Source organism: Eublepharis macularius, chromosome 2, assembly GCF_028583425.1.
Source record: "Eublepharis macularius isolate TG4126 chromosome 2, MPM_Emac_v1.0, whole genome shotgun sequence".
NCBI lineage: Eukaryota > Metazoa > Chordata > Lepidosauria > Squamata > Eublepharidae > Eublepharis > Eublepharis macularius.
Genome location: NC_072791.1, coordinates 214,743,391 through 214,763,289, shown reverse-complemented (window position 1 = coordinate 214,763,289; position 19,899 = coordinate 214,743,391). Strand labels below are relative to the sequence as shown.

Here is a 19,899-nt window from a genome sequence, read left to right as displayed (position 1 = left end):
CCCTCACTCCAGTTGTCCTCTGGGAGCTCAGGAGCAGGGGAAGAGTTGTTTTAAATGTTTTAATGTCTGATGCTAACCACCTTGGGGACCCTATTTGGGTGGATGGGCAGCACAGAAATGTTTCAAATAAATAAAATCAATAAATAAAGCACACTTCTGGTTTTGGTCTGAAATAAAAGCAGTGCAGCCTTTCCCCATCTTAGGCACCTGATTGTATCCTGCAGTGGTTTCAGTGCTGTTCCACCGCTAGAGTAACCTGGCTTCATAATCCTACTTGGTTATGAAGCTCAGTGTGTGATCTTGGGCCATCACATGCTCTTTCTCTCTCTCTCTCTGTCATCCTGTTGTGCCCCACAATTGTTATCAGGATGAAATGCAAGAAGGGTAGGGATCAGCTCTGAGCTCTCAGGGTGAAAAGTAGGATTAAATCACCTTGCTATACATCTTTCCCAGGTGGTGGTAGCAAGAAAGGTAGCAGGTAAGCAGGGAAGGGCCAAACTGACAAGCTGTTAAGCTTGTCTGAGAGTTCCATTACTGTCTATGTGCTATGTTCTGTCTGGTGTCAGATAGACTTTTAGCATATCTGCCATGCATCATGCATCTGTATTTTGCTTCAGTGCCTCTGAGTACATGCAGAGGAGAACCAGAGTTATGTAGTCTTGTTGCTAATTGCTTATCTTCCAGGCAAGGTGTTTTGGTTATGAGTTCCTGCAGACGCCTGAGAATGCGACCTTGGATTTACTATAGAGACTGAACTGAGCTCCTCTTTCCCCCCTCCCTTATTCCCAGGTGATGCGTGCCAAAACTCCTAACTGCCTCTCCTTCCTACTGGGGGGATGGGAGGGGACACTGACCTATAACAGCTCTTGCTTTACCCCCTTTAGGCATTCCAGTCAATTCCCTTGTTACAGCATCTTGATACTGGTATTTACTCTAATAAACAACTTTAACTCATACACTGGAGTGATGCAGTGAAATGTTTGGGAGAAGTACCTGGCAAGACCTGACCTAATCTGGAGAACTGGGTTTGATTTCCCATTCCTCCACTTGAAGCCAGCTGGGTGACCTTGGGCCAGTCACAGCTCTCTCAGAGCTCTCTCAGCCCCACCTACCTCACAAGGTGATTGTTGTGGGGATAATAATAACATATTTTGTAAACCACTCTGAGTGGGTGTTAAGTTGTCCTGAAAGGTGGTATATAAATCAATTGTTGTTGTTGTTGTTGTTGTTGTTGTTGTTGTTGTTGTTGTTGTTCCAGAGTCATCCACCGGGGGCAGGAACATTGTCCCCAAGGCTCTGCTATGCTTTGGGTGTATTAGAGAGGGCCACCACAGGCGTCCTATGTACTTCCTAAAAGACATTGTAAGAAAATTTTCATGGCCAAGACAAAAAAACAGGAGTAATTTTAGTGAACATTTTTGCCAGCATCCAATAGCACAGTTTATCAGGGATTTCTGAGAAAACAGAAGTGTAACCTTCTCCTCCGAGTTTTTAAAACAGCAGGTAGACAAATCGAATTGGCTAGACAGTATTGTGATGGCATCACACTCACCTTACGATCCCTGATGGGCTAGATTGAGTCTGCCACAGGTGAGCAGTCCAGGAAGAGTCCAGTAACTCTATACTACATTTGTTTGCCATCAGAGCCATCGATACGACATCACATCTGATTGCTTATATAGTACTGTGACATCATCACCATGTCTGTTATGTGTCCATGATTGGCAACGAACTGGTGGTTCTGCTGCTTAAGAAGTATGTTGCAAAGGTGAGCTATGCAGCTGGAGTGTCCTACCACTTTAGCCTGGTTCGTCAGATTTGGGGAAAGCAGATTGGGCCACAGTTACAGCAAAATGCAGCTGCAGAGGTCTTGACTGAAATCCAGTGCAGAGATCAGATTTCACAGCATTGTGCTAACTAGGGCTTTTTTTCTTGGAAAAGAGGTGGTGGAACTCAGTGGTGGAACTCAGGACTGCACAATGACATCAATTTGGGTCAGCTGGAACAAGGAGTTTTTAAAAGTTTAAATTACCCTCAGTGAAAATGGTCACATGGCTGGTGGCCCCACCCCCTGATCTCCAGACAGAGGGGAGTTTAGATTGCCCTCCGCGCCGCTCCAGCGGACTCTGTCTGGAGAGCAGGAGGCGGAGCCACCAGTCATGTGACCATTTTCAAGAGGTGCCAGAACTCCGTTCCACCACGTTCCCACTGGAAAAAAGCCCTGGTGCTAACTATGTTGGTTGCCAATCTGTTTAAAAATTGCTGTGACGACCTGATCCTGGTGATGTCTGCCCACCTCCCAACTTTTCAAGTACTGGAATAGTTGTGTGGGGCTGCTTGAAAAAGCACGGAGGGGGACAAGATCACATGGTGTTTCCATGCCATGAGCCGATCAGGATTGGGACCTTGCAGCAATTTTTAAATGGCTAAATTTTCCTCTAAAAGAGTGTTGGCAGCCACAGGTTAGAACCATGGCCACCATAATGTTTAGTAGGCAAAAAGATAAATATCTGAAAGCATTTTTATTTATTCTGTTCGGCTGTGCTGGAAGGCCATCTTTTAATATCTTCAGAGATGGACAAGTTCTTTATCCTAAGATATCTTCCCTTCTTCTTTTTCCCTGAACATTTCATAATCATGAGTCATGACCTCTGGGCTAAAGATACATTTGTGAAATCAACAACCTTGAATTTCAAAAGATCGCAAAAGACAGCAAAGTGCACCCAGGAGTCATCCTTGCATAATTTGTGGAACAAAGGAATGTCACAGAAGAACTACAGTCTCAATGAAAAAAGTCCTCAAAAATCTGGCTTCTGCTCTGGAATACAGTGATCGCATTCCTCCCAGAGTCTTGACCAAAAAGCATAACCTTATATACTTTTAGTCTATAACTGACTCTGCAAAGTTACTGCTGTCTTCACCTGGGGAATACATGTACTAGAGGTCATGGCTACTTGAACTTTCGAGTCATTCTTTGCACCCCGCAAGGATTCTCCCCAAAGCAAGCCAGAGCAATATCCATCAGCCCACAAGTATATTTCATTTTGGTCTTTCTCAGTACATTTTTCTATGGTTTATGAGAGCATATGAACAGGCAGATGGCACAGAGCAAGTGTCACCCAAAACGAGAGATGAAGAGCACCAAAGTACTGAAGGATAAATAAATTAGGTTCCTGCAAGTGTGCACTGCAAAGAGAAAGCAAAAGGGAAGGGAAGTCTCCTGGGCAGTGTTGTGCTTGCTTGATACCATTAGAGACTGTGGGCTTCAAACATGGTCTCCAAAACATAGAACTTGGCTGAAAGATTCTCTATATACCAGATGCTGTGGACATACAACAGGGCAGTTTGCCAAGTTCCCAGGGGCATCTTGATGGGCCCTGCTGGAAACAGGATGCCTGATTAAGTGGACCTTGGTCTAATCTAGCAGGACCAGGGCTTTTCTTCAGCTGGAACGCAGTGGAATGGAGTTTCGGAACCTCTTGAAAATGGTCACATGGCCAGTGGCCCCGCCCCCTGATCTCCAGACAGAGGGGAGTTTAGATTGCCCTCTGTGCCAGTGGCATGGAGGGCAATCTAAACTCCCCTCTGTCTGGAGATCAGGGGGCGGGGCCACCAGCCATGTGACCATTTTCTCCGAGGGCAACCCACTGAGTTCCACCACCTCTTTTCCCAGGAAAAAAGCCCTGAGCAGGACTCATACATTCTTGTTTTTTGCAGCCAACATGGGTACTATAACAAATAATGTATTCTGAGAATAGGGGAAAGGGCAGAATATTTACAAACTATGGCAAGCTGTAAAGTTGAGACATCAGGCATGAGACTTTGTTCAAGCAAAGTCATGTTATTAGCCATTATACCAACTGTCAAGACCAAAGATGCTGTTGACTGGGGACAGACCACAGTGGTGGCCTGTCACTCTCATGCCCTTTTCGTGAGCGTCACTAGGAGTATCTTGATGGGCACTGAAACAGAATCTTACACTGTGGTCTGGGCCAACAAAGACCAAGGGTACCAGTCAATCAGACCCTATTGTGATAGATCATGTGTAGTTTTGATATTCTGTCACCTTCTGAGACATGAGAAGAAGGTCCTGTTAGCTGTTGTCCTCTAGAATAAAGGTTTCACATCATGATGTGGCAGATAAGCCCCAGCATATCTGTCATGGTGGTGTGTTATTCAAGCTTCAGTGATGTTCTGTTTTTATTGCCAGAGTTCTGAGTCCTCTGAGAATAGGCAAAGGTACCCTGAGCAGGGAGAGAACGCTTGCTTGCTTATCTTGCAGATGTTTTAGTAACAGTCACTGGCCGGCTTGGGAGAGCGACCTTGGAGTCTAGCAGAGACTGCATCAACTGTCTGAAAGACTGTGGAATGTTTCTGTTTCCCTTCCTGTGTTCTCACACTTTGTGAGCTCAAACTCTAACAGACTTTCCTAATCTATGGGGGTGGGGTTTTGAACTATAGGCCCCTTAGCTTTAATTACTAGCCTCATTCCAGCCAATAACTCTGTACAGCTATCTTGATAATGGTATACTCATCAATAAAGTTTATTGTTACTTTATTGTTACACAATTAGTGTTGCAGTGAAGTACTTTGGGATACTGTGCAAGACCTGACATGATGTCTTTCTGAGATGCAAGGATGAGGTTGTCTGATGATGGTTGTCAGGAACTGGAGTAGAGGTGGGCACAGACCGGAAAACCCCACGGATCATCAGACCATGGTCCGTCATGTTTCACGGACCACAAACCTTTCATGGTCCTGCCCATTTATGGACCGGTCCATCAGTCCATGGTCTGTCACTTCCAGGGGCCCTAGAACCACCCCCTTTGGACTCAGAGATGCCAAGCCTGCTGCAAGGCTTCAGCAAGCTCTCCTCCAGCCACCCTCCAAGTTTGGCCAAGATTGCATTTTAGAGGTCTGAGTTACAGATCCCCAAAGCCCCCAGGAAACATCCAGTAGGTACTAGGAATTGCAAATGCCAATTGACTTGCATTGGTTTGCAGCACCAAGAAGTTGCAATGAAGCAAAATCAAACAGAAAAGGGTGGGGTAAGAGCCATCTCACTCACCACACAGACACCTTCCCAGCCATTGACTAGGGAATTAATTCTAGCTCCTTGCTTGCATAGAGAAGAATGGGAGCTCTCTGCTTGGCAGTCAGAACTGCCTATCAAGTTTTTAAGGTCTGGGATTGGTGTGTTCCCAGGGCTGCAGAATGTTTATCCCCTCTGTTGCCTAGGGAATTAATTCTTGCTCCTTGTTTGCATAGAGAAGAATGGGAGCTCTCTGGTTGGTAGTTAAGATTGAGGGCTAAGATTGGTGTTCCTAGGGCTGCAGAACATCAATCCCCTCTTGCCTAGGGAATTAATTCTTGCTCCTTGCTCACATAGAAAAGAATGGGAACTCTCTGGTTGGCAGCTAAAGCTGCCTATCAAGTTTTTAAGGGCTAGAATTGGGGTGTTCCCAGGGCTGCAGAACGTCCATCCCCTCTGTTGCCTAAGGAATTAATTCTTTCCCCTTGCTTGCATAGAGAAGAATGGGAGCTCTCTGCTTGGCAGCCAGAGCTGCCTATCAAGGTTTTGAGGGCTAGGATTGGTGTGTTCCAAGGGCTGCAGAAGGTCTGTGGACGTCCCTTCTGTTGCTTAGGGAATTAATAGATCAGTGCCAGGATGTCTGGACTCATGGACTGACAGATCAGCCCAAACGGACCAAAGTTTGTGAAAAACGTGATCCCATGAACTGCATGTTCGCAAACCACAAATCGGACTGGACCATGTCAAATTTAGATCCATTTTCCAGTCCATGACCACCTTTACTCTGGAGCAAATATCTTTGTTCATAACGAAAGAGAACCTGGACACAGAAAAAGGAGACTAGTGGTATAATTTTAGTGAAGCCTTTAGTTTGTGTGTATGCTTACAGGTCATAATTAAATCATCTGAACATGCCAACTTTCTTCTCACATATTATTTATTTCAGAATAAGCATTGATGACTGAACGGTTCTCCTTGCAGGAGGATTTAGTTGATACAAGCAAGATAATTGAACGCTTTAGCAATAGGTCATAATTTCTGGTGGTATGTACCCAAGGGCTATATATGATCTTGTCATCTTTAAGAATACCCCCATCATATCTGTGATTGGTTTGTACAACCACAAATTCATCTTTAAATGTTACTTTAGGTGAAATTTTGTGGCAACTGTAATTCAGGATAACCATATGGTCAAGAAAACAGCTGCTTTAGGCCTGGTTCTGGCAAATAACTGACAACTTAATTATTCTAAGGAAGCTAAGAACAGAGAATAAAAAAATGAAGTCAATGACCTTAAGAGTGCTGGAATTCAGAGAATACAGAAATGAAATGTGAACAAAAGAAAGGGGGAAGAAGACCAGAGAGTTAGCTGTTTCTTAAAGAGGCAATAGTTGAGGCATGAAGGAGAATGAGATCCTTGAGGACAAGACATGTAAGAAGAAGCTAAACTGGGTGTTATATGAAGAACTTGGGCCATTTTCACACAGCTTACCTTCTCTCGGAACGACCCGGAACATCGCGCAAAAAATGCGGAAGATCGCGCATGTCGCGCAAATCTCGCATGAGAAAACGTGATCTTCCGCGTTTTTTGCGCGATATTCCAGGTCTTTCCAAGAGAAGGTAAGCAGTGTGAAAATGGCCTTGGTGGCCTAAAATCCAAGCAAAAATCTTCCAAAAGGATGAGAGCTGAAGAAATTAATGGGGAGGAGAGGGCAGCAGAAAAGATATATGAAAAAAATCAGTCAAATGTCTGACGAACCGTTTGAGGTATGATAGGGAAGATGGGTGATAGAAAGGCCTTTTACAAACACATAAATTTGAAGCAAAAGACAGTTTGAAGCTTATAAAAATTGTGAATGGAGCCACAATTAAAGTGTACTTTGCGTTATATATCTTTATATACAAGGTATGTTTTAAAATGGGAGATAGAAAGGCTTTTTACAAAAAACAGATTTGAAGCAAAAGATGGTTTGAAGCTTATAAAAATTGTGAATGGAGTCACAATTAAAGTGTACTTTTGCAATATATCTCTTAACTAGCAACAAAGCCTATTGTTTTTAACAATACAATGGGCTCTAGCAGGGCCTTGTGAGGGCATGTGCCACACCAGCAGTGTTCCTGCACTCTGCTGCAGGCCAATTTTGGCCTCAGTCAGGCTGGTGTGGAGCATAGGAGTACTCCAGGGCCTGTCACACTGCCCCGACAGCATTCCTGAGTGCCGCAATGGCCCAAATTGGCCTCAAAAAAGTAGAAATTGGTCCAGTGTGGAGTGCAGAAGCACTCCAGGGCCCATCGTGTGGCCCTGGCAGCATTCCTGCACTCTGGACTGGCCTGCTTAAGCCTCAAGCAGGCAGAAATCAGGCTAGTGCAGAGTGCAGGAGCACTCCAGGGCCCATTGCGCCACCCCAGCAGCATTCCTGCGCTCGTCACCAGCCTGATTCGGCCTCAAATGGGTGGAAATCAAGCTGTTGGGGAGCACAGCAGCACTCCACAACCCATCATGGACCGCCCCCCCCCCCCAGCCTGCTGAGGGCATGCTGAGGACCAGACCAGCGTGGAGGGCCTCCCTGGTGCCTTGGTGGCTATGGCAGTGTAACCCTCCAGAGCCCTCAAGGAGGCTGCTGCAGAGATGGAGAAGGCCAGTGCGGGAGTGCAGCCCTCCCTGCTAGTGTGTGGGCCTTCATGTGGCCACTGTGGAGCCTTGGGAGGGGAGCACCAGTCCTCCCTGCCCCCTCCTAAGCGTGCCATATTGATGTATCATATCATTCAACGCACAACAAAAATGGTCATTTTGTTGTGCATTGAATTATATGCATGTGAGATTTGTTCCTTATTTATTTTGAAATTTGTTTGCATGAGTGGATTGTAAGCCGGCCCCTGAGGAAGTTTGTCTGGGATGAAACAAGTTGAATAATCTAGCCAGCAGTTTGAAGGGCCAGGGGCCCTTTGGGGGGTCTCTTTTTTCATCATCTGGATTCCACCTAACAAGAAGAACAAAACATATATATTATGGTCTGTATGAGATACATTTGTTTACTTCCCTTGGTTTACGGTTACGAGTGAGGTTGGGGAACCTTTGAGTCTCTCTCCTCTAGCTCACCACCTATAAAAGATAAAAAGGAATATTACAACCTCACTATATTTCCCGCGTACTTGTTGACAATTAAGTAATGTGGGAGTCTCTAGTGTGCTGGCTACTTCTTCTGAATTAAAGAACAAACATCCTACAAATTAAGAGAGACTTTATTTCCCAGCACTGCGAGATTTTTTTGAGGAATATGGTCTTTGATAAATTTCAATGTCTATCTCGTAAATTGATGGATGTATGAATTTTTGTATTTAAATTGTTATTTTTGTAACTGAGATGAATTAACATATTTATTGCACTGAGCACTTTGTAAAAGAACAAGGGAGAACAGACACATCGAGCTCTAAATGTCAAACTTCCATGGTCAATTTAAAGAGCAAGCTTTTGATTTGCCCCTATCAGAAATAAGACTAGTCGTCATGTAACAATGACAATTTCTTCTCCAAAGCTTTTATCCAAACCGATTTGAAAGTATCCCATTTCAAGGCAGCCAATAAGCAGTCCTCAGCAAAAAAACAGTTTTAATCTCAGTTTTAGGGTGGAGAGCCATGCTGTTGCTTCCAGAGATGTCGGCCAAATTCTACCCGCAATGCAACATTTGAGACACAACAGGGTACATTCAACAATTTTCTTAGAAACTGAGCAAGGGGTTGATCAATATTGTCAGATACGACTTTAATCCGAATATCTGAACCAAAAAGAATTAGGGAAACTGCTTTCAGGTTAAAGGCCTGTACAACTTTGGGAATGCATTCCCCCCTTATTATAGAGGAACCTGTTTATATGATTTGCACAGGTCTTTGCTTTGTTAAACGCCATTCTAAGAGCAGAACTACAAGTGACAAAAGGCACAGGTTGGACACTGGTCAGCTTCCCTCAAGTTTTGATGGGAAATGTAGGCATCCTGGTCTCGCAGCTTCGCTCTCCGACTGCTGTCCAATGGACTTTTCAACTGTCACTTGCCCAACATTCCGCCAAGCTGCCTACATTTCCTGCCAAAACTTGAGGGAAGCAGACAAGGGTCCAACCTGTGCCTGTTGTCACTTGTATTTCTGCTCTAAGTTGAGGATTCCAAGATATGTTTGTCAAAAACAGAATCCCCAAATAAGAGAAGGTCCTAACTTGCTTGATATCTAACCCGCTGATTGACCAATGCAATGCAGACCATCTCCTCCTTTTGGTGAAAACTATGATCTTAGATTTCTGGTAGTTAATCACCACACTCTCGCACAGACAATAGTTGGAGCTGTACTAGTATTTTAGACCCAAATGTGATTTTATTTTTGTCATGGGACTATTACCATGATTTATTACCACATATCAACCACTGGTCGTTGCTTATCCCCATGACAGAAATTCTTTCTCATACAAGTAATTCATTTCAGTGGAAGTTGTCCTAATCCTGAGCTGCTTATTAAAGGAAAGATACGTTCATGGATACAAAAATATGTTCATGGATAGTAATCTGTCTCATTTATTTTGACTACTGCATCTTACTATAGAAAATGCATAATCAAACAATGAAAATACAACCAAAATCCTTTGTGAATTGAACAAAACAGCCCTTTTGCAACAGTAATGCTATGATGACTTCAGATTTTTTCCCCAGTTTGTACAACACATACTCAAATCAAATGCTTCCATAAGAACAGAAAATAATAGGCTCTTACTAGGATATTTGGAGTGTTCTCATAGAGTCCCATATGCATTAAATATGTTTCTTTCTTCCTTGCTTCCAATTATTTTTAATAGAGACTCAAGGAGCTAAAACAGAGGGAGTTTGCACGAAATGTAGCCTCCAAATCGAGAAAAGATGAAAGGAAACAGGAAAAGGCTCTTCAACGATTGCACAAGCTGGCTGAACTCCGAAAAGAAGCTGCATGGTGAGTGGGAAATTATTAAAAGTTAAGCAGAGCAGAAAAGGGGAAGAGCTTCCTCGGACCATATGAGAAACGTCTCATGACAATCAAGATTTCAAGCCAAATTTTTTTCCCATGGCCTTCTCTGGGCTGTATTAGATTTCGCCCTCCCTGAATACATGTTTAACATTACTTTTTCATCAGAGCTAAAATGACAAGTATTTTACTTAAAAATAAATTCTATGGTGGAGCCCATGAAGAAACTAGGCCAGGCATTTGGAACTTGGCAAGAGATGAGGAAAGCAATATACCAGATTCCATTCCATTCTTACAGAAAGTTGGGACTATTCTGCTTGAAGTTGGTACTGTTACACACAGACACACACACACACACACAGACACACAGACACACAATCAACTTTGTGTACAAAAAAGTTTCTAAAATAAATTCAATGGACTGGATGTGTTGTACATATTTCTGTACCTTATCTTGTTTTAGCTCAGTTAGTAAAGGAGAATACGCTGGAGTCCAATGAGAGAATAAACATAGGCCTTTATTGCTTATAAGCAAGGAAGAATAACACAGTTACTAGGATGAAAGGCTCCTTGAACTGGTCAGTTCTTCGGCGCTTCGATGCTACAGCATAAGGATTTATACCTTTAGGTCAATTAGCATAAGTGACATAAGTTGTAACCTTGAGACCACATTGGTCCGAGCAAGTAACCACCCTCATTTCACATTGGCAGTCATTGGCAGTTCTGGACGTCATTACAATGTTCATACTTCTCAAAATCTTATCAAGAATCATCTTCTTGCGTTAGCATTGCTTATCACTTTAGGACATTGTTCGTCTTTTCAAGGAACATCTTTTGTTAGCAACATTTTGTGCTTTGCGAGCAAATACTGTTTTTTTGAAGCTATTTAGGCTCCCCTCTGGCCCTGGGAGCTCTTCATGTCCTTGACACATCCTGCTGGTCTAGGGGAAAGGGTGCAAGTCCTTCTCTCTCTGCGTCCTTGTTTTCTGGAGCAAAGTTCAGTGCCTGCTATTTCTGTTTCTCGAAGGTAAACTCCCTCTGGCTGTCCTACTTGCAACTGGTCCTTCTCTCCTCTTTTCTCTATTCTTATTCTACAGCTACATCTGACATGGCTAGTTCAGAAAGAGATTTCCCTTATCAGCCTACAAGTGTGGTATATAGTTCATAGTGGTTACAGGTGCAACTTACTACCAGTAAGCTAGCCCAGTGTACATATGTGGCCTTTCACCAAACTTCAAATAGCAGGCACCTCACAGTGACTGGCATACATTCACAGAACTGGCATTTGCACGTGTCATCTGCCTGGGTACTTTACCCCAGAGTTCACTCTCTGCTTTGCACAGCAGAAATACAGTGAAAGTACAGAAAAATTGCATAGAGACAGGAAAGGCACATGAAAATATTCTAGTGCATTAAATTAACTTCCATCAGATGCACCCTCATCCACTCTATTCTAATGGGTTTTTTTTCCTTCTCATGCTGAAGGTGGGTCCATATTTTCTGCAGAGACTCTCTTGAGCTCTAGTGCTGAAGATCCAACCTCAGGAGCAGCCCCTCGAGAGCTGTTTGTACGATTGTGTCTGAAGTCCAGCAGCAGCCTTCTGAACACACAACCCCTCCAACCATTCAGTCAATGTGCAGAGTGGGGGAGAGAATCCAAGCATGTTGGCCCCGCAACTCCCACCCCCACCCCTGTGTGGGTTGCTAGATTATTGAACATAGCAATAGAGAACTGTAATCGTGACAATCTAACAAAATAAACACTTATAACAACTGCAAATATATTCTTATTGTTATTGCATAGTTCAATTTTCCATTCAATATATATCAATACACACAGTCTTCATATACAGACCTATACATAAAGTGCTAGTGCAAAGCAATGGTGATACGACCTATAAACAGTTGATACTTTTAAAGTCCATTAGTATTCCTTAGGATCACTCAAAAAGTTCATAGGATCCAACTTCAAGCATAGGTCCAAGTACATGCAGGTTGGAATTTATACCATCTAACGGGCAGACCGGTTCATTTGGTTCATTTATGTTCAGTTGCTAGCTGTGCGTGATTAAAAAAGGAGTAGGTTTGAGGCTTTTATCACAGCCTTCCTTAGGAGCAGCAACTGACACATGTCTAAGTGTAGTTTGAATGGGAGTAAGTGCAATATTGTTATTGCGTTTATTCTGTCACATTGTATTTATGCATGTTTTTCAGACTGTATGTTTTTGTATAAAGGTTTCTGAATATTGAAAATAACGTCGGTGAGATAACCATCTTTGAAAAAGACCCTGAAATGGGACCCCCCAAATCAACCAGTCTGCCCATTAGATGGGGGAGGGGGTGTGAGCATTGCTACCAGCTGCGCTCCTGATCCCAGCTGGGTGAAGGCAGGGGCCGGTATTGCCATTTGCTCCACTGCTGATCCCAGCTGGATAAAGGTAGGGTGAAGGCATTGCCATCTGCTCCTGATCCCAGCTGCATGAAGGCAGTGGTGGGCATTTCCACCTGCTCCACTCCTGATCCTAACTGGGTGAAGGGGTTGAGTATTGCCACCTGTTCTCCTCCTGAACCCAGCTGGGTGAAGGCAGGGAGAAGGCATGCCACCTGCTCCACTCCTGATCCCAGCTGGGTGAAGGTGGAGGGTGGGTATTACCATCCACACCTGACTCCAGCTGGGTGAAGGGAGTGGGTGGGCATTGCCACCTGCTTCACTCCTGATCCCAGCTGGGTGAAGGCGGGGGCAGGCATTTCCACCTGCTGCGCTCCTGATCCCAGCTGAGTGAAGTTGGGGGGTGGGTATTGCCACCTGTTCTGCTCCTGATCTCAGCTGAGTGAAGGTGGGGGCAGGCATTCCCATCTCCTCTGCACTTGATCCCAGCTGGTTGAAGGTGGAGAGCAGGCACTGCCACCTTCTCTGCTTCTGATCCCAGCTGGGTAAATGCACTAGAAAAAGCAACACGGTTTGAAGAGCACATAGCCACTGATGCTCTGGTCTCCATCTCAACAGAGGTTAGTTTGTCCCACTGGTGCCAGCTTTCTCCTCCTGGTTCTGAATCAGGATGGGTGGGGCTCTCTGGTTTGCACCGAGAAGGAAGGGAAGTCTTAGGAAATTATTTGTTATATTGGATTGGTAAGCCCAGTGTTTTTTGCATTTCCAGGTACTCTTACTATATAATTGAGTAAGCATATTTCAGACAATTCATTTTATACCCTGGTGCGCTACCAGAGGGCACTGCTATGGAGGGAAGCCTAGGCAAAGCACCATGTCCCTCCAGAAAACGAGCCATGGTGGGAAGCCCAGGCCAGGAGCAGGATGGGAGTAGGTGGCGATGCCTGCCTCCTGCCTTCACCCAGCTGGTATTAGGAGTGAGACAGGTGGCAATGCCTACCACACAACTTAACTCAGCTGATATTAGGAGTGGAGCAGGTTGCAATGCCCACACCTCCCACCTTAAACCAGTCGGTATTAGGAGCGGAGCAGGTGATAATACCCTCTTCCTGCCTTAACCCAGTTGGTATTAGGAGTGGAGCAGGTAGCAATGCCCACTACCATCTTAACCCAGTTGGTATTAGGAGCGAAGCAGGTGGCAATGCCCTCTTCCTGCCTTAACCCAGTTGGTATTAGGAGTGGAGCCAGGGGCAATGCATAAACCCTGCCTTAACCCAGCTGGTATCACCAGTGGAGCAGGTGGCAATGCCTGCCCCCCATTTGAACCAGTTGGGATCAGGAGCGGAGCAGTTGGCAATGCCCACCCCCAGTCTTCACCCAGCTGGTATTAGGAGTGGAGAAGGTGGCAATGCCCACCCCCTTTCAGCCTGCTGGGATCGGGACCGGAGAAGGTGGCAATGCCTGCCCCACACTTTAACTCAGCTGGTATTAGGATTGGGGCAGGTGGCAATACCCTCCACTGCCTTAACCCAATCAGTATTAGTGGCGGAGCAGATGGCAATACCCACCCCTACCTTATCCCAGCTAGTATAAGGAGCGGAGAAGGTGGCAATGCCCATGCCCCCACCTTAACCCAGCTGTTATTAGAAGCAGAGCAGGTGGCAATGTCACTCCGACCTTAACCCAGCTGGTATTAGGAGCAGAGCACTTGGCAATACCCGCCCCCCTTCACCCAGCTGGGATCAAAGGCAGAGCAGGTGGCTTTGCCCACTCACTGCCTTAACCCAGCAGGTATTAGGAGTGGAGCAGGTGGCAATGCCCACCTTCCACCTTAACCCAGCTGGGATCAGGAGCAATGGCCACCACCCAACTTAACCCAGCTGATATTAGGAGCAGAGCAGGAGGCAATGCCACCCCCCACCTTAACCCAGCTGGTATTAGGAACAGAGCTGGTGGAATTTCCCCTCCCATCTTAACACAGCTGTTGTTTGGAGCAGAGCAGGTGGTAATGCCACCCCCAACTTCACTCAGCTGGTATGAGGAGCAGAGCCCTTGGCAGTGCCCACCCCCTTTACCCAGCTGGGAGCAGAAGTAGAGCAGGTGGCTTTGCCCATCCACTGTCTTAACCCAGCGGTATCAGGAGCAGAGCAGCTGATAATACCCACCCCCTTCACCCAGCTGGGATCAGGAGGAGATCAGATGGCTATGCCCTGCCTCCGTCTCCCAACTGGGATCAGGAGTGGAGCAGTTGACAATGCCCTCCCCGTTTTAATCCAGCTGTTATTAGAAGTGGAGCAGGTGACAATGCCCATCCCCCCACCTTAACCCAGCTGGTATTAGGAGTGGAGCAGGTGGCAATGCCATCCTCAGCCTTAACCCAGCTGGTATTAGTGGCAGAGCAGGTGGAGATGCCCACCATCTGCCATCATCCATTTGGGATCAGGAGTGGAGCAGGTGGCAATGCCCACCTTGCACTTTATTATTTTATTATTTTATTTATTTATTTATTTTATTCAATTTATACCCCGTCTTCCCCACAGATGGGCTCAGGTGCCTGATCACAGCCTTCACCTGGCTGTGATCAGGCACAGAGCAGGAGGCAATGCTCTTCTTTCATCCAGCCAGGATAAGGAGCAGAGCAGGTAGCAATGCCTGCCCTCTTCAACCTACCAGAATAAGCCACTGAGCAGGCAGAAATGCCCACCCTTTCTTCACCCTGCCAGAGTCAGGAGCAGAGCAGGTGGCAATGCCTTCCCCCCTTCACCCAGCTGGGATCAGGAGCAGAGCAGGTAGTAAAGCCTGCTGCCCACCTTCACCTGTCAGGATCAAGTGCAGAGCAGGAGGCAATGCCTTTTCCTCCCTTCACCCAGCCATAGTCAGGTGCAAAACTGGAGGTAATGTCCCCCCTTTGTATCTGGCATGGAGCAGGTAGCAAAGTCCACCACCTCTTCACATGGCTGAAATCATGTAGATCAGGCATGGAGCAGATGACAATACCCACCCCCTCCTTCACCAGCTGGAATCTGTGATGGAGGAGGAGCAAATGCCTGCCTGCTTGCCCTCCCCTTTCTGGAGCCCATTGTATTCCCCCCACCCACATATGGATAATATATTTCACTTCCTTACAATATCTGGCTTTCCTTTCCTAAATTTATTCTTATACCTCTGGTGGTATTAAATACTCCTTCTGTATTTATTGAGTGAAATATTTAAAAACCTGCCCTCCTCCCAACAAAGCTGGGACTCAAGAATGGGTAAAAAAAATTAAAACAAAATAACAATAAAGCCCTTAGACTACTAAAACCAATCCACCAAGATATGTGAAAAATACAAATACAAATGGCAATAACCAACACCAGGTCTAAGATCAGTTCCCCTGAAAACAAAAATCAGTAGTCAGAAAAAAATGTTCCTTTTTCATAGTCCTTGATTCACTTTTCTCCTCATACTCGGACTGACTGGAGATATAAAGTCAGCATTGGTGAGTTAATTGAGTGATCTGCAGGTCCTCTTCTAAAACAAAGGTTCTGTAATCATTCAGGCTGCAATTCACAAACCACTCAAGCACGAATGCTTGAAAATGAATGATCCAAGTCCCTCTGGCCACAGTGTAAAGAAATCCATTTAAATCCCAGAACTCTGATATAGCTTACTGCAGACTAGGGTGCACATGGTTATTTTCCCCCTTCTTCTTCAGGCCTTTGTAACCTTTAAATAACTCACAGCTAGAGTCCGTATCCAACTCCCTATGCTGTGCTAATGATCATATTATACTTAATGGTATATTTATTAATGGTGTGCTGCAGAGAGGGTGAAGGACAATGGATCAGCCTATGTGTAAACATATCTGAAATTGCCAGCTGGACTCCTGGGGTACTGTATACATTTAGATACTGCTATGAAAGTTTTAGAAATGCAACTAAATAACACTCCATGCTACATCAGAGAAAATGCAAACCTGTCTGGTAGAGGGTCGCTGTGCTGTGGGTAACTGTTACAAAGGACCATAAGGGATTCCATAGCTATCCTCACTCAACAAATTGTGTATCAAATAAATGTTGAAAAGTCATTACAAAATTGCTTTAAGCACAATCTGAGTTCCAGGAAATGATTTAAAAACACAGGGGAGTATAGACTGCAGATCAGTCGCACAGAGTTCAGTGCTAGAGTTGGGACTAGAGATGGGCACGAACAGCAAAACGAACAAAAAAAGCCACTAACAGCCCAATCTGCTGTTCGTGAACAAGCTGTTCGTGGGGCCCCATTCTAAACAAACAGGTGGTTGCTGCAAGCCTCCTTCGTTGCTGTTCATTGCTCTTCATCAAGCCAGACAGTCTGGCACCTGCAATCAATTCCCTTGGCAACTTAGGCAGGGATTGTCTGAACTCTGTCTGAACTCCTGCTGTTGCCCTGGAAACCCCAATCTAAGCCCAATTTAGCTTGATAATCAGGTCTTCCTTTCAAGTGTGGAGCTCTAAATTTGTTACAACAAGGGAGTAAAGAGCAGGGGGGAGGGATCCCAGCTCTGACTTTGCAGATAGCGGAGAGACAGTTGCTGTTGGCATTTTGATAGAGTGCATTGGAGCTTGAATTTCCTTTGTGTGTGGTGGGATAGGGATCTACCTGGCTCCTGCCAGGCTCTGGGGCCAAGCTATTATTTATTATTGGTACCTTTCCTGGAGCCTGCTCAAGTCAGGCTTCTGGGAGTGGTGCAGTAGGGATCTTGACTTGGATGATGGCTGGAGGAGAGCCTGCTGGCCCCCACGAACAGCCAACCACGAACATGTTCGTGAACAGGACCATGTTCATGGTTGTTCGTGAGTCCCTGTTCGTGGATGGCAATGAACAACAAACATCATGTTCGGGGGGTTTTTTTCTGTTCTTGCCTATCTCTAGTTGGGACCTTCTAAGTCAATCAGTCAGTCAATCCCTTTATTGGCATAAAATAAAGTCAAACAAAATCAGTATTTGAATTCACAAAATACAAAATACAATTCAAAATCAGCCTTCTAAGTCCACTGAAGTCCAATGAATTCTCCTGAGGGTTGCACAGGGAGCATGGTCGACTATATGCAACTTCTGTGATGTGTTCCACGGCAGTATGAATAGGAAGAGCCAGTATAGTGAATAGGAACCCCCACCCCCCCTTAACCTTTTCAAACCTGTGAGCACCTTCAGAATTCTGCCACAGGGTGGTGGGCACAAGGACAAAATGGCTTAGAGTCAATCAGAAAATGGCTGCCTCAGGAGGTAGCATAAACAGCTTACGTTCAGCTGTGCAGTGAAGATCCTTGTATTGTGCTGGAAACTGCAGAAGCCATTTTAAAAAAACCTTCACAGCTAATCAGATCTCCAGTGGCCAATGAGAAGCCCTGCTGGGGAAAATCCCCACTGGGCCCTACCAACTTTCTAAAATCAGTTGGCAGGTACAAGGAAAGGTGAGGGACCCATGGATGCCACACTGGGACCCCTAGAATAGAGTGTCAGGTAGGATCAGAGAACCTTAGGCACAAATCCTCACTCAGCTATGAAACTTGCTGAATGTCCGTAGGCCAGGTGGACTGTCTCTCTCTCTCCCTCTCTCTTTCTGTTAGTGCAAGCTACCTCCCCATGGTGGCCATTTTCACACTGCTTACTGGCCACAGAACATTGCACCAAGCTCCCGGAATGACAGCATCTTCCTGGCGCAATTTTGCATGAGAACGGCAGTTCTAATGTGAAATTGTGCAAGGATGATGCTGTCATTCCGGGAGCTTGGTGCCATGTTCCATGGCCGGTAAGCAGTGTGAAAACGTCTGGTGTTGTGTAGTTAAAATGGAGGAGAGGGAAACGATGTATGCTGCCCAGAGCTTCATGGAGGAAAGTCAAGCTAAAATTGTGTGTGAGAGTAGGGCCTCTTCTAAGGTATCAGAAAGCTGCTGACAGTTACAGGTAAAGAATTCTACCTAAAGAGAAATGGGAGACAAATGTGGAGAAGAATATTCAAGAGAATCAAAAATTATATTTATTAATTGCAATGATAAAACTTCAGAATCATTTTAGTAGAAAAATTGCCCCCTTTCGCTTCCTGCCGTTTTCTCTCTCTTTGAAACAAAATATATTGCCCCTCATTCAAGAAAATGCCATCCAACAACAATATGATACGTTTCCAGTGTCATGGTGCATAGGTGTAGTGATACAATGTGCATATTTATAGCTCTGAATCATGATATTGGAGAAGAAAAGCTTATCCAACATTTCTTTGGGGATTTGCAATTCTCTTAGGCAACTGCAGTGTTCAGGTTTTATATACTTTGGAGCATGGAAGGAAACCTTGGGTTCATTCTCTCTCTTTTTCATTCTCTCTCTCTCTCACACACACACACACTCACAACCACCCTTCACTGAAGCTTCCATGGGAGAAACCATGGCATCTTGGCAAGGAAGGCTCACATGAGGTGCCTGTTCTTTCAGACAATTGATGGTTTACATGATTGTGGGCTACTCAACTATACACTTAACATGTTTATGTCCCAGTTCACACCAAAGCTTCTGCCCACAGTCAGGAAGGATTCACAAGTCCATGGCTCGCAAACTAATACATTGTATCGGATTCTGAATGGGAGTTCAATTACCACTATGAATTTGTTTTAAAGTGAAGGCAAATTCTGTCATTTCAAGGAACTGGGAAGAACCTTAGGAAACACCCAAAATTTCACATAGTTGAAATCATATAATTTTCACATCGGTGGCTTTCCTGTTAAGAAAACACAAGGGAATTAGAGAGTAGGTGTAGATAAAACTATTAGTGCATTTCTGTGAAGAGGGCTAAGCCCATCAGTGTCTTAGGGCCAAGCTACAAGTGACGCCTGACACAGGTTGGACACTTGTCAGCTTCCCATTTGATGGGAAATGTAGGCATCCTGGTCTTGCAGCTTGGCTCTCCGACTGCTGTCCAATGGACTTTTCAACTGTCACTTGTCCAACATTCTGCCAAGCTGCCTACATTTCCCATCAAAACTTGAGGGAAGCTGACAAGTGTCCAACCTGTGTCAGGCGTCACTTGTAGTTTGGCTCTTAGAATCAGTTTGTATTGGACTGCACAGCATGTCTCTTTTCCCATCTGAAATGGACTATGTTGGCATTTTTCTGAGAGGCAGGAACATAGTCTGTATGTAATATAGATAATATCTTTTTTCTTCAAAAAGCACTGACATAACATTAATAATAATTGCTTATCCTAAAGACCCAGTGCTAGCACAGAGCACAGAAGGATCCTGGGCTTTGGCAATTAGCAATTTGGTCTCTGTACCTTCCAGTCCCTCTATAACATAGATTCAAGGATAACTAGAAGAAAAGCCAAAGGAGAAAGGAGGACAGCGGATGGCTTATACCATGTGAGTTTTTACAGGGTGGCCTTTCTATCCTTGATAGAAACTAAGGATTCCTAGCAAGCCCTTTGTAATAACTAGTAGAGATGGGCATGAACCGGAAAAAAACTGAACCATGTGGTTTG

General features: G+C 45.0%; 1 protein-coding gene across 1 annotated transcript in view; it reads left to right on the top strand.

The window, feature by feature from the left end:
• The window catches only part of ZNF804A (zinc finger protein 804A), a 380,269-nt gene that overhangs the window by 356,049 nt on the left and 4,321 nt on the right, over nucleotides 1–19,899 (top strand). Inside the window, exon 3 of the mRNA XM_054969888.1 lies at nucleotides 9,873–10,003. Coding sequence (XP_054825863.1) covers nucleotides 9,873–10,003 — 131 coding nt within the window. The remainder of the gene's footprint in view (nucleotides 1–9,872; nucleotides 10,004–19,899) is intronic.